Source organism: Scardinius erythrophthalmus, assembly GCF_964197995.2.
Source record: "Scardinius erythrophthalmus genome assembly, chromosome: 24".
Classification (NCBI taxonomy): Eukaryota; Metazoa; Chordata; class Actinopteri; order Cypriniformes; family Leuciscidae; genus Scardinius; species Scardinius erythrophthalmus.
The window spans coordinates 21,402,492-21,426,881 of record NC_138244.1 but is presented as its reverse complement, the minus strand read 5'-3'; the positions used below and the strand labels follow the sequence as shown (position 1 = coordinate 21,426,881).

Below are 24,390 nucleotides of genomic sequence, written 5' to 3'. Positions count from 1 at the left end.
TTTTGCTCTGTTTGCCTGGTTGGACTGATGACTTCTCTGTTTACCCTTTCTGGCTTATCGACTAGGTCTCTATCTAGTGTATTGGATTTATTTGCTGAGATTAATAAAACTTCCAGCATTTGGATTCTGTTTCGCCTCTGTGTCGAGTCCCTCACACAAATATCCAAGATGTTTTTTTTTAATCCATTTATTTGAACAAAGCATGTTACATACAATACAAACACAAACTACATAACATTTAAAATTATACTATATTCATCATGATTTTGACTTTTGACAATTTTTACATAAATTCATCATTTAGTACCAGAGCAATTCTATAAATCAAACTACAGACAAGATGTTATTTAAAAAAAAACATGTATTCTCATATTTTTTACACAATTAGTTGTTCTTTTCAGTTTGCTTGTCTTTTATATTATACATTTGCTGATTCCATTTATATAATCTTTCCACTTCCAAAATGTTTAGTGGAAAGAAAATTAATTAAAAAAAAAAGATGTTTACAACATGGAATGAAATATGTGAATTTCATTCATAAACTTTACAAGGAAACTAGTGGGAACGCCCACTAGCAACCACAGCGCTAGCCAGCGACAATTTGAATTCAGCTTTATAAAACACTATAAATGTGTATGTTGAATGTACTCTGTAAAGAAATGGCAGCCGTCATTGGCTAATGTGCACCGATGGCAGTATCTATTTTGGTAAGATCTGCCATGACAATGTCATACCGCCTTTTCCATTCCTGTGGTGACAATAAGGATGGTTTGAACTCCAGGAACTTATACGCATCCTTATTCTGCAAGCTAAAGGCCCTCTTTGCCGTCAGACAGGATTCACCAAAGGCCTTCCAATGCTGAAAGATTTGAGATACAAAATGAATCACAACATAGAAAATGCAATGAAATTAACTGTCATTATCTGCAACAGAACGTTTACTCAGTGTAAGTTACCTCTTGCGCTAAATCAATATGCATCAGAACAATCTCCTTCAGTTCATTCTCCTCAATGAAGTGTTCATTAGAAAAGGCCTCGTTTTTGAGAGATTCCAGAAATACTAGCACTGATTTCCAGAACATATTATGCTTAAGCAGAGTTTGTTGGATTTGATAAAGGTACTTTTGGACATCGCTCAGATGGACAGTTTCGGGTATTGAACCTTGAAAAACAATAAGAAGCAGCCATTGATTATGAGAGATCACTCTGAGGTTTTTGACATTGGCACACAGAGATCTTGAAAGAATCTCACCCTTTTCAATATTCTTGTTTGCCAACTTCAACTGAACATCATTCAGCCTGACCTGGATATTGTGCTCCTGGCTTTTCAGGTTTGACTTCTGAGCAACGAGTTGAGCTTTTTCATTGATGAGAGCCTGGTTTTGTGCAGGTTTAGCTTGAAAAATGGATTTAAGAATGTGTCCAACAAATGGCACAATGACAGCCAGGAAACTCAAACCAAACATTCTTCCACGAGCAGATCTGGCCTGACACCGGTTTATCTTTGACTCAATTTGTCCGATTTCCTCTAAGGTTTTCCTCAGTTCCATCTGAAGATCTCTCACCACCTTCTCTAGAGCCTCTATCTCCTTGGTAGTTTGTGCACATTTTTTGTCAGCCTCAGCCTTTTCAAGAATCACTTCACTGGTGCAGGAAGCCACACTGCGGTTGTGTTTCTCATATCTGATAATGACAGATTTCAGATAAACCATCAGTTCAATCACAGTAAACTTTGTAAACTTCATATTTTATAATGGTTTTGACAAGTAACACTTAAGCTCTATTAGTCGGGATTAGTTTAAGATGAAGAGGTGGGCTAAAGTGATTATTACCAGAGTGATTTTAGTCCCATCCGAATGTACCATCTCAGCAATCATTATGGACAATGTCAGTAAAGATTACAGCAACTTATACCTTTTGTAAAAATGTCCGGAAAAATTACCTCGGTAATACTAATCCAGTGCAAATAGACCAGCTGTAAACATGTACCTAAATATTCGTTAATTTCCTGTTTAAAAGTAGTTTTCTGCAGTTTTTCAAGTATGGAAGCGCTTGAAAAAGCATTCAGTTGCGTTCTAGGCGGTGGGACAAGTCTGTGGCAAAACTCAAGTGTTTTCTGCTTACCATTCAAAAGGTTAAGAAAAGGATAAAAAAGGTTGAAAGCACTTGTCAGAGGCACAAAGCTTCTTTTTGCTTTAGGTAAGAGCGTATTACCAACAGAATCCAATCAGAATTTATTTAATTTAATTAATAAATCGTTGGACTGGACCTAACTGTTATATATATAGGTTATATATATAACTTATATGTTTTTACACACATGATATCAGGAAGCAACGTAATATGCACACGACAACAGGAAGGTAACAACTGTGCGTAAATTGAGTTACCCCTCCCACCTTTTACTGAGACTTCTTATCCCGTGTAAATCCCGTTACAGATGTCCTGTGGTAAAATTACATTACTCCATCTACCCTTGTAAAACTAATCCCGTCTGAATATTAAACATATCCTAAAATGTTACCTGTCTTCCATCTCTTCCACTCTGTTAACAATTTCTGCAATCCATTCTCTTGCTTTTTCCAAAGACATCGTAGTCTGAATGTTTTCATTATTTTCAACAGCGAGTTTCAGTCGAGGGAACAGTGTGGAAACCATTTGGTTACTTGTGTCCACACACTGAAAGACAGCAAGATTTTTTACATGTTATGTCCTTGCATGTGCCCCCTTAGATTTTTGAGGCAACTTAAAAAAATCATATTATATTAAATAATTAAATTCCATGTTTTTTAGTAGGTATAAAATTAATAGTGCCCCAAAGTCGTCACCTTTTGGTGATTTCGCCATTTGAAGCCAAAATATGCAGGTGGTTGGGGGAATCCATCCAAAATTTTTAACAAATATTTATATTAATTCAAATTAATTGATCAACACAACCAAAGAGTTTTAGCATTTAATGAGAAATGTATTGCACTGTATATCATTGTCAACTGCATCAAATACTACAACAATGTGTCCCATCATGTCAAACATTTATCATCAAACATTCCCCTTATTTCCACCAGAAGACAGAAAGTCTAACAGAGTTTAATAAAAATAAATGTATTTAGCAAATCAGACACGTATTTAATTCAATAGACATTTCTGCTGCTCCTAGCAACTACTGGACCTACTGAAAATGAGAGAAATGATGTACTATTTCCAAATTATATATTTTTTTTACTTATCCTAAAAGTACAAAAATCTATAAAAACCATGAAAGCTTGTGTGACCTTGAAATTAAATGTTCTTCTTCAATTGTGCATCAACTGAAATTTAAGTTATTACAGTGAAATATATACATTTATTAAATGCATTATTAAAAGCTACTCTGGCATTTCTATTCATTTCAATGCAATTCAATTCTACTCCTTAAAATTCTTGTTTTGTACCTGAATTCAAATTTATTACAAATAAATCCTTAATCCCTTCTGTTGGTTATATTAGCTTATTTTGCGAGTTTTAAAAACTCTTTAGTTTGACTTCAATAAGAGAAAAGTCAGAAGAACATTGACTTTACCTTCTGCAGAAGAGCCTCAGAGGAGGCAAAGAGATTCTTGGTTTCAAGAGCACGCTCTCTGAGAACCTTCTCCAACCTGGGGAACTTAGCCACACAGAGATAGGAGAGATGGTAGAGCAAAGCCGTACGCTCAGCCGATGGAAGAAGCTCCTGAAAGAAGCTGAGTTGATTTTCTTCCATCACTTCTGTAGAATTACAAATGTAATACTTACTACATGATGGTTTTGCACAGGCTTGTGTCAAATATCACAACATTAAGCATGTAAATACTTTAAGACAGAGATTTTTATTGCACTTTATTGGTCAAAAACAATTCATAAACCTTAAAGGGGTCATATAATGGTACATGCACTTTTACAAGTTGATTGCACTGAAATGTCTGTTGGCAGTGCCTGTACACAACCATCCTATCATGATAAAAATCCATCCAGTGGTTTTGTTTTAATCTCCTTATATGTTTGACCCTCTTTTTTTTATTTTATTTTTTTTATTAGACATTAGACATAACAAACATCAAAAAACACAATAACAAGACATCCAAAAAGATAACAATCTAAAAACAATTTTTTCAAAGAAAAATTCCAGAAGAAAAAAAATAAAAAAGTAAGGGGATAAAACCAATCTGTTATATATAGAGACCAATAATTTGTACTACTTACAAAAAAACATATATTAAATCAATTTTCAATTAACTTCAATTCTTTAGCAAATATAATTGTATCACTACATTTTTTGTTATCAATACATTTGAGAGACTCAATATACAATTCAAATTCACTCAAAAAAACCTTCAAACATGGTTTAGAATTACTCCATTTACTCTTATGAATATGAAATTTACCTAACAATATCATAAGATTCATCATAAAATTAACAGAAGCAATTTTCGAATCAAAATAAATGATAACATCTTTGGATGCAAGTTCACAATTATGACCAGACTTCTGTTGAAAGTGCCTAGAAAGATCATCCCAAAATTTTTTAGAATGATAACATTCAAAGAAAAGATGTAGAATTTTTTCTGGCTGATCCAAACAAAAAGTACAATTTTCATCAATATCCATAAATTTTGATAAAGTATAATTACTAACATAAATATTATGAAGAATTTTCAAATGTACTTCTCGAAGTTTGTTAAATATACAAAACCGAAAGGGAAGCAACCAAGCTTTTTTCCAGATAATCTCTGAGAAGCAAATATTCCAGAAAATGTTCCCTCTAGGCTGAACAAATCTATTTTTATAAAATATATTTCTAATGAATTTATTGGAGCACTTTTTACTGGTAATGTCTACACCATTTAAATAAAGAATGGGATCAATTCTACAAATGTTAAGGGACATCATATGACTTCTCATTAACATCATTAGACCAGTAGGAATGGCTTTTATTACAGAATAATACTCTTTATATTTAATAGGAAATGCCCACTTATTCATGAAATTTTCATAAGAAAGAAACTGAGCTGACTGATCTAAAAGGTCAGATAAGAAGTAAATTCCTTTATCTTTCCAACACTGTAAATAAAGAGATTTCCGGTTTACTGTAATATAAGCATTATTCCACAAGATTGCTTTATGTGGGGAAAAGTTATGTACATAACATAACTTCCAGGCCTTAAGAGCTTGTTGGTAAAAGTTGGATAATGTCACAGGCAGTTTGCTAATAGAGTGATCACATACTAACAAAAAATTTAAACCTCCAATCTTTTTAAAAATATTATATGGAATAAAAAACCATATTGAGTCTGATTTAAGAAGACAGTTTCTGAGCCATTTTACTTTGAAAGTATAATTTAAATCGAAAAAAATCCAAAAGCTCAAAACCACCTTCATTTCTTGGACCATGAAGAACCTCCTTTCTTAAAGGAACACTCCGACTTTTTGGGACTTTAGCTTATTCACAGTATCCCCCAGAGTTAGATAAGTCCATACATACCTTTTTCATTTCTGTGCGTTCTGTAAGTGTTATTTGACGCACCCACCGCTAGCCTAGCTTAGCACAAAGACTGGATGTAAATGGATAGTGTTAGCATAGTAATCCCAATAAGTGACAAAATAATGCAAACATTTTTCTATTTACATGTTGTGATCTGTATAGTCACAGCGTGTACAAATAACAAGGCTATATGAGACAGAGACCATTTTTAATCGTATAAATACTGGGAACTATATTCTCACTAGGCTTAGGAGCACAGCTACTTGGGCGGAGTGATTAGCGCAGCACACGAGACGCCCTGACTGTTGATGGTTCCGTAAACAAAACAAACGTGACAGACTAGCTAGTAGCGAACGCGACTCGTGATCATGGCTGACTTTGAGGAATTGTCAGAGGAATTTTACTGTGTATCAGACCAAGATCCAGAACCACATAGTTTTGAGCCAGAATACACAGACGAGGAGTTACAAACTTTGGAAGCTGTAAGACAAGATGCCGAACAGATTGATGTCGAAGGGAGAATCAGAACGAACACGGACTGGTGGTGTAAATGTGGAACATGCCAACCTATGCCGACAGAAACCGAGTGCCTTTGTTGTAATGAATGGGACCGGGTATTGCCATCAATGTCAAGGCTTGATGAGTGATGATCAAGCACACAATCAAAATATTTGCGTCACTACCACGGAAGATCAACTGGAAGAAACGCCCCATGCCGAGTGAACCTAATGGTCAGCTGTCCACCAAGTAAGTGATTTTGTTATAATGATCATTCATAGTACAGTGATAATAACAATAAAGGGGATACACAGAGCCTCTATTCACGTAATAGTGTCACTACTAAGGTTACATTACATTAGCATGGCACTGTTACAGTATGGCTAATGTTAGTCATCTCAAAACATAACGGAACACTTACCGCAGCAACAGGTGATTCAATTTGTCCTGTCTTTATTATCGATGGGATGGCTGTATCCTTTAGCAAACGTTTCATGGTCCGTGTGGCAACTTGCATTTTTTCTAAATAGTCGTCTATAGTAAAATGTTCAGAGCAAACGAAATACTTATTGATGCTGTTTACAGGTGTGTTTGGATAAGTAGCTATCGATTCATCAGGTCAGCGTTTTTGGTTGGAATTCTATGAAACATCATAGTATTACCTGGTCTCCCTTGTTTATTGTCGCAGCTCTTTACAATACAGCGAACACCCATGATTGTAAACTATAAATTTACTATCTAGTAATTCCTGACTCTATTACTCCAACTCTGAGCGAACTCTCTGCTCCTCACCACAGGGTGTCTCGTGTGCTGCGCTAATCACTCCGCCCAAGTAGCTGTGCTCCTACGCCTAGTGAGAATATAGTTCCCAGTATTTATACGATTAAAAATGGTCTCTGTCTCATATAGCCTTGTTATTTGTACACGCTGTGACTATACAGATCACAACATGTAAATAGGAAAATGTTTGCATTATTTTGTCACTTATTGGGATTACTATGCTAACACTATCCATTTACATCCAGTCTTTGTGCTAAGCTAGGCTAGCGGTGGGTGCGTCAAATAACACTTACAGAACGCACAGAAATGAAAAAGGTATGTATGGACTTATCTAACTCTGGGGGATACTGTGAATAAGCTAAAGTCCCAAAAAGTCGGAGTGTTCCTTTAAATGATGATGTTTATTCTTCCAAACAAATTTTGTAAATAACTCATTGATTTTTTTTACAAATCGAATCTTGAACAGCAAGAGATAAAGCTGGATAAACAAATCTAGATACCCCTTCTGCTTTGGTTATTAGGACTCTGCCTATGATAGTCAAGTCTCTTTGAAGCCAATTATTAAAGATGTTTTGAGTTTTTTTAAGTTTGGGGGAAAAATGTAATTCTTGTCTTTCCGCTATATCTTTTGTTACATTTATTCCTAAATACTTAACCTTGTTTTTTACTGGGATATTACATATATTTTTTTCTTTTGAGTCATAGAGACACATTATTTCACATTTATTTACATTTAGCTTTAATCCCGAGGCATCAGAAAATGCACCTACTAGCTGCAATACTGCGGGCAACTGTTCTTTATCTTTCAAAAAAAGAACAGTATCATCCGCAAGCTGAGTTAGTCTAAGCTGTTTATTGAAGATGGTAAGTCCTTGATTATTTGGAGAATTCAAGACTTTTATAGAAAGAAACTCAACTACAGTGAGGAACAAGAAAGGGGCTATAGGACAACCTTGGCGCACTCCTCTACAAATGGGGAATCGTTTAGAGGTGTTAGGATATAAATTAATCGAGCTATTAATACCTTTATGGAACATTTTAATTATAGAAATAAATCTTTCCCCAAAACCAAAGGATTCAAAAGCCCTATACATAAACTGGTGCTCAATCGTATCAAACGCTTTGTGGAAGTCTAAGAAAACAATTAAAGCCTCTGAATCTACTAAATTTGAGTAGTCTAATAAGTCCAAAATTAGTATAATGTTCCAACTTATGTGCCGTCCAGCCATAAATCCACTCATTAATTATTTCGTCTAGACCTTTTTTCAAACGAACTGCATAAACAAGAGATAACAGTTTATAATCTACATTTAATAATGTTATAGGGCGCCAATTATCCAGGATCAATGGATCTTTATCGGGTTTCGGAAGGAGGGTTATTAATCCCTGTTTCATCGAAGTCGATAACTCATTCGAATCAATACATTCCTTATACATTTCGAGTAAGGGGTTTTCAATAATATCCCAGAAGCAGAGATAAAATTCAACTGAGAGACCATCTGTGCCTGGCGATTTTTTCTTCTTCATTGAATGAATAGCTGTAAACAACTCTTGTTTCCTTAGTTCTTCATCACAAAGGTCTCGAAATTGAATAGAAATAGATGAGACAGATTGCTTAACTGACACAAAAAAGTCGGAACATTTATCAGTTTCAAAAACTGATTCATATAACTTAGTGTAGAATGATTCCACATAATTTGCAATCAATTTTGGATTTGAAGATAGTACATCATTAATTTTAAGAGAGGAGATCATTTGTCTTTTATAATTTCGTTTTTCTAGAGAAAAAAAATAACTAGTATTCTTTTCCCCCTTTTCTAACCACTTAGCTCTTGAACGAATGAATGCCCCTTTTGCTAAATTAATATATATATGATCAATTTAAGTTTGTATTGTCTCCAATCTGACTTTTTCTACTTCTGTAAGATTAACTTTTTTCAAAAGAAAGTCTAATTCTGTCATAAGAGCCTTATTTCCTTATTCAAATTTTTATTTTTAACTTTCTTACTAAAATAAACAGCTGACTGTCTAACTTTAAACTTAAATAATTCCCATTTTTTAACGTGAGACATTTTCTTATTTCCAAAAATGAGTTGAGCTACTTCTCGAACCTGGGTAACAAACCCTTCATTGCTTAGCAAGTTGTTATTTAATTTCCAATAGCCTCGTATACTATTATTTTTACTATCAGTTCCAGAAAGAGTCAAAACAATCATCTTATGATCCGAAAGAGGTGCATGACAGTATGTAACATCAATAACGTATTGGATAGATTCTGGGTTAATTAACCATAGATCAATCCTTGATTGTAAAGACTTTGATGAATTACTCCAAGAATAACATTTTTCATTAAAATTCGAAAATCTCCAAACATCCACTAAAGAAAGATTGGTACATAATGCAGTAGTAAACTTAAATTTTGAAGTAGAAAACATATGAGGTGGGAAACGATCTAAAGAATCATCTGGGGCGTCATTAAAATCACCACCCATTATCAAAAAGGCACCTTGATATTTCCCCAACAGTGCTGAAATAGAATGAATAACCTCCATAGACATATTTTTGGCTTGAACTGAAGAATTATGCCCATAAAAATTCCCTAAAACAAAAACAGAATTATCCAATTTAACAACCATAAGTAACCATCTACCTTCTTTGGAGCTAACCAATTCTAATACGTCACCTTTAAATTTATTTAGTAGAGTAGCGACACCTGCCGAATGATGAGAACCATGAGAAAAGAAGATTTGATCGCCCCACTGAGAACGCCACCATTTAACATCAGATTCACACGAATGAGTCTCTTGTAAAAAAATTATATTTGCATTTGCACGCCTAACAAAAATAAACATGGACTTCCTTTTAGTGCTGTCACGTAAACCCCTAACATTAAGAGAAACAACCTTTAAGCAACTAAAAACAAAATCAGACATAAAAACAAAATAAAAATCTTATATGGATGTCAGAACAGTGTTATATAAAGAACCCTGAAACAAAAAAATTCACAAACCAGTCGGTATTGATCCACTCCAAATTACGAAGAGTCACATCACCTGGACGAACGCAAATGGCCTGAAGACCGCGCAAGATTTCAGTTCGAATGTCTACCCAGCATAGTCCTTTCTCAGTTAATACTCATCTTGAAAGTCATTCACAGACAATTTTTCTCCATCAATAAAAGCATCTGCTCTACGAAAGTATAAGCTTTCTTCCCCTCTTCTCTTGCCGCCTTTACCTTTGGCCATATCAGCTTCCTCTGTTGTCTTTCTGCAAATGTCAGGTCCTCAGCCAGGCGTACCCCTCTTTCCTTAAGTGCAGGATGATCCCGTGCAGCTTTCCAGACTTTCTCTCTGTCCTGAGCGCGAACTGGATGATGACCGGCCTAGGACGGTTACTTCCAGAACCAGGACGTCCAATCCTATGGATTGTGTCGACAAAAAAATCGGACGTCATCTACCTCGTCCGGAGTCAACATTTTCAGGATTTCGAGCACTTTGATTCTTATATTTTCTCCATCCGTTTCTCTCAGATTATTTAACCTCAAATTCCATCTCCTACTGTAGATCTCGGCTTGATCGCACTTGCCTTGAACCAACCGGACCACCTGCTCAATCTGCGATACCTTGTTCTCATTAGACTTGACCCTTGCAGAAAGAGATTTCATCTCCTCGGCCACAAAGTCAGTCGTCTTTGCTAGATTAACTATAGCGACCGAGTTCTGGGCAATTTGTTGTTCCACCGATGAAAAGCGATCATTAAGAGCGTTAACAGCACGAAGTATATCGGCATTAGATACTTTGAGGTCTTCTTCCTGACAAACTTTTTTTGAAAGAGGACTACCTGTTGGAGTATTTGGGGATGAATCAGCTCCAGATGATGCTTCGAAAAGCGAAGAAAGTAACTTTCTGTCCTTGTTCTTTGGCATTTTGGAAAATCCACACGTGGACTTGCAGAGTGATAGTCAATATAGGCTTGCTTGACAGTCTGTTGAGATTTCTATTAAGTAAATTTAAAGCATTCTACCTTAAAAAATAGTTATCACGCCATGTCTTGTAATTAAAGTAAACAGATTCGGCCAGAAAATGCAACTCCTCAAAACGCCTCAGAGCTCGAACCAACACAACTGTTTAGGTCGCCATCTTGCACCACCCCCCATGTTTGACCCTCTCTGAAATCAACCGTTCGATATTGTGACGTCATAATACCCAACGCCCCTCCCTTGGTGATGATTGACAGCCGTGTTTCAACACAAGACCCGCCTTGAGCGAGCTGTGACAGCTGTCGTCATAGTAGTCCGCCATTGTTGATATGTATGGAAGTAAAATAATGTCAAATGTTTTTGAAATAAAAAGCCTGTTGAATTGCACTACTTGAAAAAAAATAGGCATTGCATTAATCATGCTTGCATTTTAATGCATTGTATTTTTAGGGCTTGCATTTTTATGGGCTGAAATTCAACATAGTTGAATATTTAAGCTGTGAATATTTCAATTAAAAACATTTCAAACACATTTTCATTATAAAAAATTCAATAACCCATATATTATACCCATATCATATTTCACTTCAAAATATTCAAACTGTTTAAAAATACAACCTATAATATTCAACAGGCAATTTTCGGCCCATTTTATTTCGCTTTGCAAAATTCGCTTCCACAAATTCAGTGGTTCAAATTCGACAGTAAATTTAACGGAACTGCAGGAAAAGCAATAGACTACCGAGATACTCTCCATCTGCTGTTAGTCGATCTCACCAGCAGGGGGTGCAAAAGCGCTTGTTGTTGACGAAGACAGAGCAACAGTTAGAGCAAGCCATTCATTCATAAAATGAAAATGAGCTGTGTCAGTATATATGCGGAAAAGATGATAAAGACACAAAAGCTGTGTTTATGTTTCATTCAATAACTTGTTACTTTCCCTGTGTAGCATGTCATCAGCTTTCTCTACATGAACAGGATTATAATCGGTTTCCCTCAATATACCTCACACTCGAGGATTCCCCTTCTGTCGGGACAAAATGCTTAACGTAGTTTATGGACTAATACAGAGATATAAAAGACCAAACTTGCACCTTATTGGGGATGTAGGCTGTAGGCTACTATATAGGCTAGATGGACTAAGAATATGAACGTAACGTGCAAAGTTTCATGCTGAGCGTTTCGTGATATACTGGCATAAAATCAACACTTGATCAATACTAACACTTTCTCTTCTCTTTTCTCTCTCTCTCTCTCTACATATATATATATATATATATATACACATATATATACACATATATATATATATATATATATATATATATATATATATATATATATATATATATATATATATATATATATATATATATACATATACAGAGTCGCCAATAGGCTATGCCTACGTGTATTGCATTAGCTTAAACTGGGAAGAGTCATAGCACTTGCATATTGTTGTCCTCCTATTGTTAGTTTAACTGTAAATCGCTTTGGATAAAAGCGTCTGCTAAATAAATGACCAAATGTAGCCTAATAAATGTAAAATTGGCTTAACATTGGACATTCGCACATTTAGGGACCGTCTCAAAAGTTGCATAAAAAAATTGGCATACACGTTTCTTACTTCAATAGCAAACTTTAATTTATTTGAATAAATATCAAAAATCCAAAGGGTGCGCATTATGCCTGACACTACATGAACACTTTACAGTTGGTTTTATGACTGTAAGTCGTTCTATTCAAATGCTATTGAAGTTAGAAACGTACATACCAAAGTAGTATACACTTTAGAGACGGTCCCTAAATGTGCGAATGTCCAACGTCAATGCCAGTCTATCACTGGGGAAACGCTCAGCATTAAACTTTGCGCGTTATTCTGAGTCAATCTGCTTGCCTGCGAGTTTGGTCTTTTATATCACTGTAATTAGTCCATTAAGCTATACGTTAAGCGTTTTATATGTCCAGCAGGGGAATCTTTAAGTATTGAGGGAAACCCTAATAGCCTGCATGCAGCACATCGCCACAATATAAAGTTAAGGCAACTAAACAACCAAGAGAAATATATGTCAATCTAAAAAATGTAATATTGGATCTGTATATCCGCATCGGGGAATAACATTATAATCTTGTTCACGGTAGAGAAAGATGCTTGTAGGCTACACAGGGAAAGTAACCGTGAAGACACTGAATTTAACATAAAACCGCCGTCATAATAATCACAAATACACTTGCATTGCTGTTAAATGAGTTTTATGAATGAATGGCTTGCTCTAACTGTTGCTGGTCTTCGTCAACAACACGTGCTTTTGCACCCCCTGCTGGTGAGATCGACTAACAGCAGATGGAGAGTATCTCGGTAGTCTATTGCTTTTCCTGCAGTTCCGTTGAATTTACTGTCGAATTTGAACCACTGAATTTGTGGAAGCGAATTTTGCAAAGCGAAATAAAATGGACCGAAAATTGCCTGTTGAATATTATAGGTTGTATTTTTAAACAGTTTAAATATTTTGGAAGTGAAATATGAAAGGTGAATATGGATTATTGAATTTTTAATAATGAAAATGTGTTTGAAATGTTTTTAATTGAAATATTCACAGCTTAAATATTCAACCATGCTGAATTTCAGCCCATAAAAATGCAAGCCCTAAAAATACAATGCATTAAAATGCAAGCATGATTAATGCAATGCCTATTTTTTTTTCAAGTAGTGCAATTCAACAGGCTTTTTGTTTCAAAAACATTTGACATTATTTTACTTCCATAGATATGCTGGAGCAAATGGCGTCTAAGCGATTGTGGTGTTCAGTTCTTAGATGTAATAAGGAACACAGCAGTCATTTTACTGTTCCTAAGATGCAGTGGCTGAGTTTTGTTTTTGAAGCGATATGCCCAAAGGATTGACGCGGGGATTCCCTCACGGGGAGACAGCTTTACAAACGAGAAAAAACGGATCGGTACCAACGTGTTCCTGCTGAACCTCCAGAAGATGTGAGTGTAATGTTTTATTAACCTTTATATTAGTATTTATATTAATCTTTGCGAAATTTGCAAACCTTGCTGCAGGCTTCACGATGAATGCGTCTAAGGTTTACACTCAGGGTACATTACAGCATGTTTTCTATGTACGACATTCTCAATATAATTCATAATCCCACGTTTATAATTAACAACACGTGGTTATTGTGTTACAAACGGTGTATACGCACAGAACAGAGGGGCGGGGTGAGCAAAGCTCATTATCATTTAAAGACACATGCACTGAAATGGTGTGCTGAAAACAGAGCTGTTTTTGACCAGGTAAAATTTGTGTTTTCTTACAATACTAATGAGAATTTTTAATTAAAGTATATTACAAACTTTTAATTTAGACCCTAAAGAATCATATTAGCTTGTACAAAAATGGCATTATATGACCCCTTTAAAAGGTTCATACTCACCTTTCTTAATGGGCATTGCTTTTATGCAAGACATCTTCACTCTTCTTAGTCTGTAAAGAAATTGCAGTGCCTTAAAAACAACAAAAAAATAAATGAGACAAGAATAACTTCAACAATGATGGATGGATGTCAGTAAATGATACCTGTAAGAGGAATGAACTTCTAAGCAGTGCAGTTGTTGGTATCAGCACAGGGAATTTATACTCTATGGCGCCTCCTTAAATATGTTTGGAACGAAGATACATAAAACTGTCAAATAACAGAGGGAGTATTTTTTTTTAAGATTTACTAACAATGAACATTTGATATTTCTATCTGTTGGATCTAACTATCTGTCTGTGAGAAAACTGAGTGGGTGTTGTTTAGAAATGTAATAATTTGATTGCTCTCTGCCAACGGTTCCTGTACAAGCCTGTTGATAACACTTGATTTAACCTCAAAATTTCACAATTGCACAAACATGCCTTGCTTTAGGCTAAGTCAAAAGTACATAAACAGCCTTAGTAAAATTGGCCAGGATAGTGGTTCAACCCATAACACCAGGCGCGCTGGAAGCTGTTTCATGGAGGGAGGCTGGGGGCTGGGGGCTGGGTTGGAAAATATGTGACGTCATTATGTTGTGGCCAACGACAAGACATGAAATTTCTCTGTACTGTATATGTGTTGTAGCCATTAAAGAAAACATTTAGTTTCATATTTATGTTTAAATATAAACGGCTAATGTTATTTTTTAATTTAATCAATGTTGATTATGAAAGTGAGCATATGCAGCATGAGAAAGATAAAGATAGGCTACATCATGAGATGTGCAATATGGAGACATGGAGTGGGTAAGACATGATTTTTACCACTTCATTGAGTTTTGTTTTGTAGAAAGACTATTTTTAAAAGATTTTCGTTTTGTATAAATTGTATCTTAATTTTGATCAATGTTTTAAATGTTTTCAAGGCTATTTAATAAATAAGACGCAAATATATAGCAGACAGTGTAACAAGGCGCCGACAGGATCACTTGCATTGCACGTGAACTGGAGGGCGCCGAAACTCAGCTTGTGCATCACAGATTTTAGAAATATAGGCTATCTATTATAGAAAGCTTGAAAATAATAGATCTCCGCTCACGTGCTCTGAACGTAACAAAGCATGACATATTAAAACTTTATTTCATTTTCTCCTAGCTTGAACACTCACTTCATTAGGCATACGAGAGTTAGTTAACGCTGTCCATTTGTTTATTTTTATTTCACGTTTTTAAAGTACAATATTATGTTCGTTCACAGCCCCCCACTTGAGGGTGCTGATGCTATGACGAGGGGGCTGTAGCCCCCGCAGCACCCCCCTTCCCGCGCTACTGCATAACACATAACATTTTTGCAATTAAAGGCTGCAATGAGGCCCTCTACTGGTCCAGCATGATCCACTGAGGTCTGTCCATCCGAATCAGCCTCATCTGTCAAATTTTTTTTTATTCACACAGTGAATGGGCACTGGACACCCCTGACATCCGATTGGCCACCCCGGGTGCCACCCCAAAATTTGATTAGCTACTGGCAGTTGCTGATGCTGATTTTATGTTTTATTTTTTACGTTCGCCGGCAGCGTGCACAGTTTTCAAACGGGCAAGCAGAGGACGAGAGAATATGGTTGAGAATATGGCTCTGAATAAATTTTATGAGACGCTGTGTGAGTTAATAAGGCTGCAATAGGCTACCAGTCAATCAGACTAGAGAGATCGGTTCGCAATTTAGAATAACAATCCGTACAATTACACCTGTGCTAGTAATACACGCTTATACCATGGTCTGGGTGAATACTCGATTCTGATTGGCTGCAGGGTGTCTGTTAAAAAGTGATAATGGACACCTAGGAAAGGCGTCCCGTCAATTTGCCTGATGACAGTTCTAAATGATTGCGCTGGCTCAAACTCACTGATCAACTGCTGCGGTCGGGTCGCTGTGGCGTTGCTTGGCAACGCCTGTATACGGGAGATATTAAATAGTGCGCTCGACTTAATAAATAAAAACCCTCACGATTTTTACTCTAAAACACATTAAAGTATTATTAATTGATTAAATATTTCTTTCTTTCGTAAGTGACCATGGTATAAGCGGGTTAATGCCCTTCGAGGTGTCCATTATCAGGTTTTAATGGACTTCGCTGCGCATCGGACGGTTCACGCCTTGCCGTCGTCCATTAAAACCTGATAATGGACACCTCGTCGGGCATTAACCCTTACATATACCATGCCGTGTGTACGTTATAGTATACAAATGTTTAGCTAATGTGGGAAAGTAGGCTACAGCTGTCAGTGTTCAGAAAGTTATCATTTGGCAGTTTGAAATCGATTAGGTAGCTCCGTTAGGCTACTGCAGTTCAGAATAGGGCTAGCAATGATCAAATTGGTAACTTAGACTGGTAGTTGATTTTAATGTACAGTTATGAATGTAATTTAAATTACTCTCTCCCCACCATTAACAAGTTTATGGTTTTCATGGGCCACTATTACACATCTCCTGAACGAGTACTTCCAGATCAAAACGACGGCAAAGAAGCAGAAACAAGCGATATCATAATGCGTTCACTATAGGACTGTGAAGTTTTGGGGGTGTTGATGGACTCGATCTACTCACCTGTGTTTTGATCATCATTCTGAATCTGATCTGGATGTAGTCTTTGATAAAATAAATTCTCAGCAGGTGCAAACAGACCCCAGTTTTTGCATCACCACTGGACCCCAGAGCAGCACCCTACCTTAGGCTAGTCAGAGTCAGTGTGGTCAGACTTCAGGACCACCAACCAAAACTGTGAGGTTACCAACATGCATTAAAATATCTTCTTTTGTGTTTTGCAGAAGAAGGTCATACAGCTTTGGACCTTTAACATGTTGGTTCATGTGTGTTCTTGTTGTTGATGGCTGTTGCATTTATATTATGATTATACACTAATGGTTCTTGTGTTATAAATCGATGTATCAAGAGAGGACACAGATACCTCTGATTACTGTGTGTGTGTGTGTGTGTGTGTGTGTGTGTGTGTGTGTGTGTGTGTGTGTGTGTGTGTGTGTGTGTGTGTGTGTGTGTGTGTACCCCCGAAAGTAGCAGTGACCACACCCTGGCCAGCCCATGTATAAAACTCTTGTTCAGCCACTGCATTCACAGTCACTATATATTCACCCAAAACAACCCCATGTGAGATAAGACAGACAAACAAACAAACAAACAAGCTTATATTCATTAACCCTGGGTTTACATTCTTATTTGGTGTCAAAATCAGTGATTGGACAAACAAAGGTGTTTAAAGTCGTAATAACATAGAAGTAGTGACAGATATTCCTCTCTGCATTATTACATACATCTGGGTGAAAAGTACAGAGCCTCTAAAGGGATGTGGTGGTGGAAAAAAATTTAGATGGGAGGGAAAAAAATTTTGCGTTACCTTACAAATAAATAAAAGCTTTAGCGTAAGTTCTGCCAGAAAGACTCAGTTGTTACGTCACTTATTACCTTCTCATCTAACCAATTGAATGCTGGTTCAGGTTTTGATGGGTTCGGTGCAGCCTTCGCAGGAGCCTGGCCTCGACGATGATACCTTGGCTTCCTTGGAAGTGGACCCACACGGAGGCAGGATTTGTTTGATGGCATCCATTTGCTTTTTCACTGTCGAGAACCTACTATGTAGAGTTCTCGACAGTACCACTGTAGAGGCAGTCTTGGGCAATGGGGGCATTGAGAAAGCGCATTTTCTCTGCATCCTGCATCTACGCAAGGTTTAGCAACAGGTCAGACATCGCCTGATCAAAGGTCTGCATCATAGCCTTCGCAGCTCAAAGGGCATAGTCGGTTGCCGGACGTAGTTCCTGCATTACCTTTGGGTCAGGACTACCATCATGCAGTTCTTTTAATGCTTTGGCCTGATAGACTTGCAAGATGACCATTGCGTGCAGGGTGGAGGCAGCCTGGCCAGTGACACTGTACGCCCTCGCCGTGAAGGATGAAGTCAACTTGCATGTCCTGTAAGAGAGCTTTAGACAATTCCTCCAGGTGCCGGCGTTTTGCGGGAACAACTGCGCCGCCACCCTACCGTCGAGGGTAATGAGAGCAGAGGAGCCAGTGAATCATAAGGGTAAATAAAAGGTGCCTCCCAAGATTTCGAAAGCTCCTTGTGCACTTTCACAGGAAGAACTGAACTGGGACAGAGGACGGCTGTGCGTCACGCTCTGATCCCTGGAACCAGTGAACAGTAGGAGTAGCCTTTGGGGGATTAACAGGCATCCTTAACCCTCTGGGGTCAACAAATGTGCCGGCGCGTTTTGCTTCTGGAGCACGTCTCTAAACATAGAGTCTAAACACACTCTAAACAAAACTCAGCGAATACTAGGCAACTCATGTTCAATGGCAACTCATTATCTGCTAATGTGAACACGCTTACGGAGAGCGCGCACTATTGAAATGCAAATGATTTGAGGCAATCCATGCAAACCTGTCAATGCCCACATCTACTTGATAAACACATCAAGTTTAATCAGATTCATGTACTTTACATCATCTTGTGACGCTGTAAGGAATAATAATTGCGTAATAGTAATATAATCCTGGAAAAAATTACTTCAGAAGTGCTGGTTTCGGTTTAATTTCGAGGAGTAACGGAGGATTGTGGATAGTAAGTTGTGAACAAATGCGTGCTGTTGTTTACTACAGGCACTTGAAACATGCTATTTTTACATGAACATGAACACATCTATTAGTTAACACAACTGTATTGCTTTACTGAGATGATAAAAATCTTCCTGAAATATGTTGAAATAAAATGTCTGTATAAGCAACATATTAAACTGCAAATTAATATTTATATGGCCTATATTCATATATCATAAAAATGATATGTTACAGATGAAATATAGATTATAGATATCGAATATAGACGAAATAAAGATTTTGTTGACTAGTTTTGGATAGATTATAATGTTTTTACAGTAAAATAGACTACAGCCATATCAAATAAGCTTTTGTTCTCTAATTTCTGCTCATATGTTAAATATATAGTATGGGATGTTTTGTCAAAAATAAAGTAGGTATATTGAATTATTGTAATGCCACACCAGCAAAGAGAGCCCTCGCCTGGGTATTGACTGTACCGCTTCCTCTGCTTCTACTTTTATTTCCTGTTTGAACAGTATTTAAGAAGAGATTATGTGTTTGCACTTTGCAAAGTATTGCCAGTTCATCTGCCTTACCGAGCGTTTCCATTGTTTTCTGCCTGATTATCTCGTGTATGATTCTGCCTGATTTTCTGATTTACACCTGTTGGATTACCCCTCTGTTCTGGTAGCTTGTTTTGGACTGATGACTGTGTTTGGACCTCTTGCCTGTTTACTCATCTCTGCCTTTTGGATTACCCTTGTGTGCGTCGCTAGATTGGACTGTTATTGTGTTTTTGACCTATTCTCTGTCTCTAAAACCTGCTGCTAATAAACATCCGCAAATGGATTCTAATACCGCCTCAGCCTCGTTGTTACAATTATCAACTAAGATGTTTGAGTGTGTGTTCCAATTCAAACTAATGAATACTTAACTTTGAAATACGTATGATATAATGTATGCTTTTTACAAGGAAAGATTACACTTGAAATATTGTTAAAATTGTAATTGTTGTCGATTTACATGTGAAAACTATTTTATAAAATAGCACCAAAAAAATCATTATGCGGCTTATTATGAGGGTCATTGTCTTCTCAGGTGTAAATCAGAGCATTATTCATGATCATTTACGCCCCCATGCATATTGCTTTTCTAAACAAAAAGTGTCTTACAAAACTTAAATCAAAGTATTGTTTTATGTGAATGAGAAGACAGGATGATGTTCAAATCACTTTGAAGCAAAAAACTCTAGGCAACAACTAGCCTGGTAATACCAAACTCTGCTACTTCGCTTTGCTTCGTAGACAGAGTCTGGCATGGCATAATTGAAAAGTGTTTTCTTTCTCGCGGGGGGGGGGGGGGGGAGGGGGGCGCTTGTCTGTAGTTTAAAATCATTGGTTACCCGTAAGCCAATCACATAACGTTTGGTTATGGCGTGTGTTATGCGCATGCTCAGCTGCATCTAACTTCCACTGTAAACGCATGTATGATGCAAAAACTAAACCATCGAGCGAAATACCGGAGTGAACATGGCTGTGAACGAGTTTTGCAGATTATGTGAAGTAAATCTACGCATCCACCACAGTACAAACAGCGTCTATGTCACGGCTCTCAGCCCGCCCTCTGTTCATGGATTGGCCGGCTGTTTTCAGGCCGGAGGAAAACGGAAAGCTATTACGCTGTCTCAGACTGAGTACAGAAGCGAAATGAAATTGAGCGGAAGTATGAAGTATGATGTAGTCAGGCTAGGCAACAACTTCCATTAGTCAAAAGTCTTGTGGGCACATATTTATGTTTTGTGGCCTTATTTCAGAAACTTTAATTTCTGGGTTTTTTTTTCTTCAATAACCATGCATAAACATTTTTCTCTAAAAAATGCAAACATGTACATACATGTTGCTCACATATTATGGTAGCCCTGTTTGTGCTGAATAGATTGTAATGACACCTTTGCCATTAGTGTGTTTATAAGCAACTGAAAAAAGCACAAATGTCAGGGCATGTCAAAACATCTCAAGGACCCCAAAAACACTATCTATCTGTCTTGGAGAAAACTGACTGGGTGTTGTTTAGATATATAATCAATTTGATTGTTCTCTGCCAGTGGTTCCTGTACAAGCCTGTTGATGACAGTTGATCTATCTCAACAAACCTTAGAATTTCACAATTGCACAAACCTGCCTTGCTTTAGGCAAAGTCAAGAATGCATAAACAGCTTTAGTAAAAGTGGCCAGGCCATGTTCAACCTATAAACAAAACCTATGGATGTTGCAATTAAAGCCTGTAATAAGGCCCTCTACTGGTCCAGGCTTGAGCCACGGAGGTCTGTCCATCTGTCAGATTCTTTTCATTCACAGCCACAGTATGTTCACCCAATACAACCCCATCTGCAGCCCCAGGTGCAAACCAAATAAATTTGTCCACACTGCTGAAGTATAATGAGAATTGCAAACCATTCACTCCTGTGGCAAGCCGGCCGAGCCAGAGAGTGTTAACGGTATACAGAGCTCCCTTCGCTGCTGGTCCCATCCAGCCCAGAGTTCCTTTCACTGCTGGTCCCGTCCAGCCCAGAGCTTCCTTTGCCGCTGGTCCAATCCAGCCCAGAGCTTCCTTTGCCGCTGGTCCCGTCCAGCCCAGAGCTTCCTTCGCTGAATATTTTTAATACAGAGAATAGCCTTCTTGGCGCGCCTACTTTTGAAAGTCAATATTTAGATTATTTAACGTTAAATGCATTATATATGCCCGAATCACTGACTGAATCCCAAACTGAATTTGAAGTTCCGAATTTCTTCATCTTGAAAACTTGAATCTGTATTTGTTTAAACTGAATATTTGCAGTATAAGAATTCAGAACAAAAAAACCAGCTGTTTGAAAATACATGTCTATAAATTTCAGCCATAAAAACATTTCAATTTGTTAAATTTTAAATGTTCAATATTCGTTTAAAAAAATTAAATTCAGAACTATTTAAACTACCACCTAAAATTACATTTTTTTAGATTACACTTGCAAATAATTCAAATTTACATAATTCAAATTCAAATCGTTTTGTCATATTATAAGCTCCATACATAACCATAACTGAATGACAGCTCCATCTGGAGTAGTGCCCCAGAGTGCAGTCTGGACGATGGGATGGGGCGGGCCGGGCCGGGGCGGGGCGACACATTGGTTTATTTTACAGCAATCTTATTGGCCTAGACGATTCAAGCCTGAGTATGCACATTATTTAATGTACTATTTTGTGAATGATTTTGCCGTATTAATGAACTATTAAATGCTAACTCTAATCATATCTTGTTATCGGTTTACCATGGTAATTTTTGTTAAGATCTATTGGCTAATGTTGTATTGTACTTGAAGAAACAGAATAGATTAAGTAATTGTTTAAAAACGAACACTTGGTGACAGCACCCCAGTGTACTTCAGGCTAATAGAGCTGTTTTACATTAGCGCATCATTCACTTGGCTTCATCATATTTCCATCAGGATCGGTGGGTCAGCTCAAACTCAGAATTTTACGCAAATTATGATAATTCACTGTATTAAAGGAAGACATCGGACAAACCTGAATGCAAGCAGCTGATTTTAAATTTTAAAGCATGACCGTTTTTTGTTGTTGATTTTTTTTTTTTTTTTTACCAGATTTGTTCTCCAATGCTTGCATTTTTTGGCACAAAGTGCAAATAAAATGTTTAATGGCAAACTCATTTTACTTGTTGTTAACCTGTTAACTGACAGAGTTCTTCTGCTTTAAATCCCTCACAAATATTTTGAAAATTCAATAATCTCCATTCGGTTTTGGCAAAATATGAATTATCGTCATGACTTTTGCAAGACACCATTTCATGCTTTTTATTTTCAGAAAGATATTTCTTCCTCCTCGTATTGCACAATAGCAGTAACTTGCTTAATAAGGTGGACTAATCTCTTTCAGTAGGTTTTACATTTACCTAAGACAAACTGCTTAACTGACAAACTGCTTATGATATAGTAAAGTATGATATAAATGTACAAATCTTTCTATTCAGGAGACTCACTTGGTTGTTGTGGCCAGTGATCTCCCGGCCGTGAATAAAACTTCATTTCTACAAAGAGCAACTTGAGAGTCGTGCCAGGTATATGCTGTGCAGCTGAGAAATAGAATACAACAGCAGAACATCAAGTGTGATTGAGATAGTATTGGAAGTACTAAATATTCTATGCCCAAAAGACAACAATAGAACATCTATGTGTGATTGAGGTAGTGATAGTAGCTTCATCGACGGGATGCCGTCACCTTACTTCAGGGAAGTATTGTATTGTATTTTTAACAACTGCAAGTTGTTTAAATTGTCCATGGTAAAGAAGTCAGATTAAGTAGGCTGTATTCGTATTAAAGGTGCATTAAGCAACTTTTCATGTTAAAAATACCCGTTTTCTAACCCATACATGCTTAAACAATTGCCTGATGGGCTGAATGAGCCCTTCTCTGATCACTGAGATTGTCTCTATAATCCTGTAAAGTAAAATAAATAAGAGGGATTCGGGCCGGAATTTTAGACTGGGCGTGACGTCATGCGGGTTCACGGCACGCTCACCTGGCTATGTCTGGCAGGTTTGTGTATTCGCCACCATTCTCTGTAGAAGATGGATTCTAAGAGACCGGCTTGTAGTTTATTTCAAACACCAACGCAAACTCCACGTAAGATAAAAAAAAGAAAACTTTTGTCCGTGAGCGTGCATACTTCTGTTTGCAGTTTCGCTTGCCGCCAGAGGGGGCATAGTTCTGCAAAAACTCAGAGACTTGCGCAATGCACCTTTAAGAATTTCCACGACAATAGAAAAATCAAAACCTGACAGCCTCTGATAGAAATCTTATAATGGGCCGTGGTTGGATCTTTGATCAGGACAACAATCCAAAACAAACATAAAAATCAACACAAAAAATGTGTCACTGAGCACAAAATGAAGCTTTTGCCATGACCGTCCCAGTCCTCGGACCTGAACAATATAGAAAATGAGTGGGGTGAACTGAAGAGGAGAAGCATCAACATGGATCTGTGAATCTGAAGGATCTGGAAAGATTATGAAGGAATTGTCTCTGATCTCTTGTCAGGTGTTCTCCAAACTCATCAGGTATTATAGGAGAAAACCAACGCATTCTCATACTAGGGCGTCAAATACTGACCCTTTTGACATTTCGTCTACATCGAACGCACATGGCACCCTTTAACGTCAATATGACACGCACAGAGCCTTGTTCGGATATGGGTAGGTTTAGGTCTGGGGTAGGTTTAGGGTTAGACCGCTAGGAGGCGCCTTCTGGCCCATATCTATCTGCTTCTCATATTGACGCTAAAGGGTGCCATGTGCGTTCGATGTAGACGAAATGTCAACAGCGTCTGTATTATGACGCCTTGGGATGAGAACGGGCTGGAGAAAACTCACTGTTATCTTGGCAAAATGAGGTTGTGAAAAGTATTTAATAAAAGGATGCCAATCATTGTGGCCGACGTGTTTTGGAGATGTGTGATTTTCACTTTCAATTCTTTTACTTCACTGAAAGGTTTGATTTT

The 24,390-nt window shown here is 37.2% G+C and overlaps 1 protein-coding gene across 1 annotated transcript; it reads right to left on the bottom strand.

Moving 5' to 3' along the window:
- Nucleotides 1-183: 183 nt before the first annotated feature.
- Nucleotides 184-14,372, bottom strand: LOC308684712 (uncharacterized protein). The gene is made up of 7 exons (XM_081355968.1): nucleotides 14,338-14,372; nucleotides 14,195-14,244; nucleotides 3,560-3,744; nucleotides 2,525-2,679; nucleotides 1,253-1,683; nucleotides 957-1,162; nucleotides 184-859 (listed from the first exon to the last, which is right to left on the bottom strand). Exons 2-7 carry the CDS (start codon nucleotides 14,226-14,228, stop codon nucleotides 677-679), a joined length of 1,194 nt encoding a protein of 397 aa, XP_081212094.1. The 5' UTR covers nucleotides 14,229-14,244; nucleotides 14,338-14,372; the 3' UTR covers nucleotides 184-676.
- Nucleotides 14,373-24,390: the final 10,018 nt, after the last annotated feature.

Excerpts from the sequence above, each read along its gene's own strand:
- LOC308684712 (XM_081355968.1), bottom strand. The coding sequence starts at position 14,228 with ATGTCTTGCATAAAAGCAATGCCCATTAAGAAAG. Across the intron at positions 3,745-14,194 it reads AGCAATGCCCATTAAGAAAG|AAGTGATGGAAGAAAATCAA; the intron begins GTGAGTATGAAC and ends GTAATTCTACAG. Across the intron at positions 2,680-3,559 it reads CTGAGGCTCTTCTGCAGAAG|TGTGTGGACACAAGTAACCA; the intron begins GTAAAGTCAATG and ends GCTGTCTTTCAG.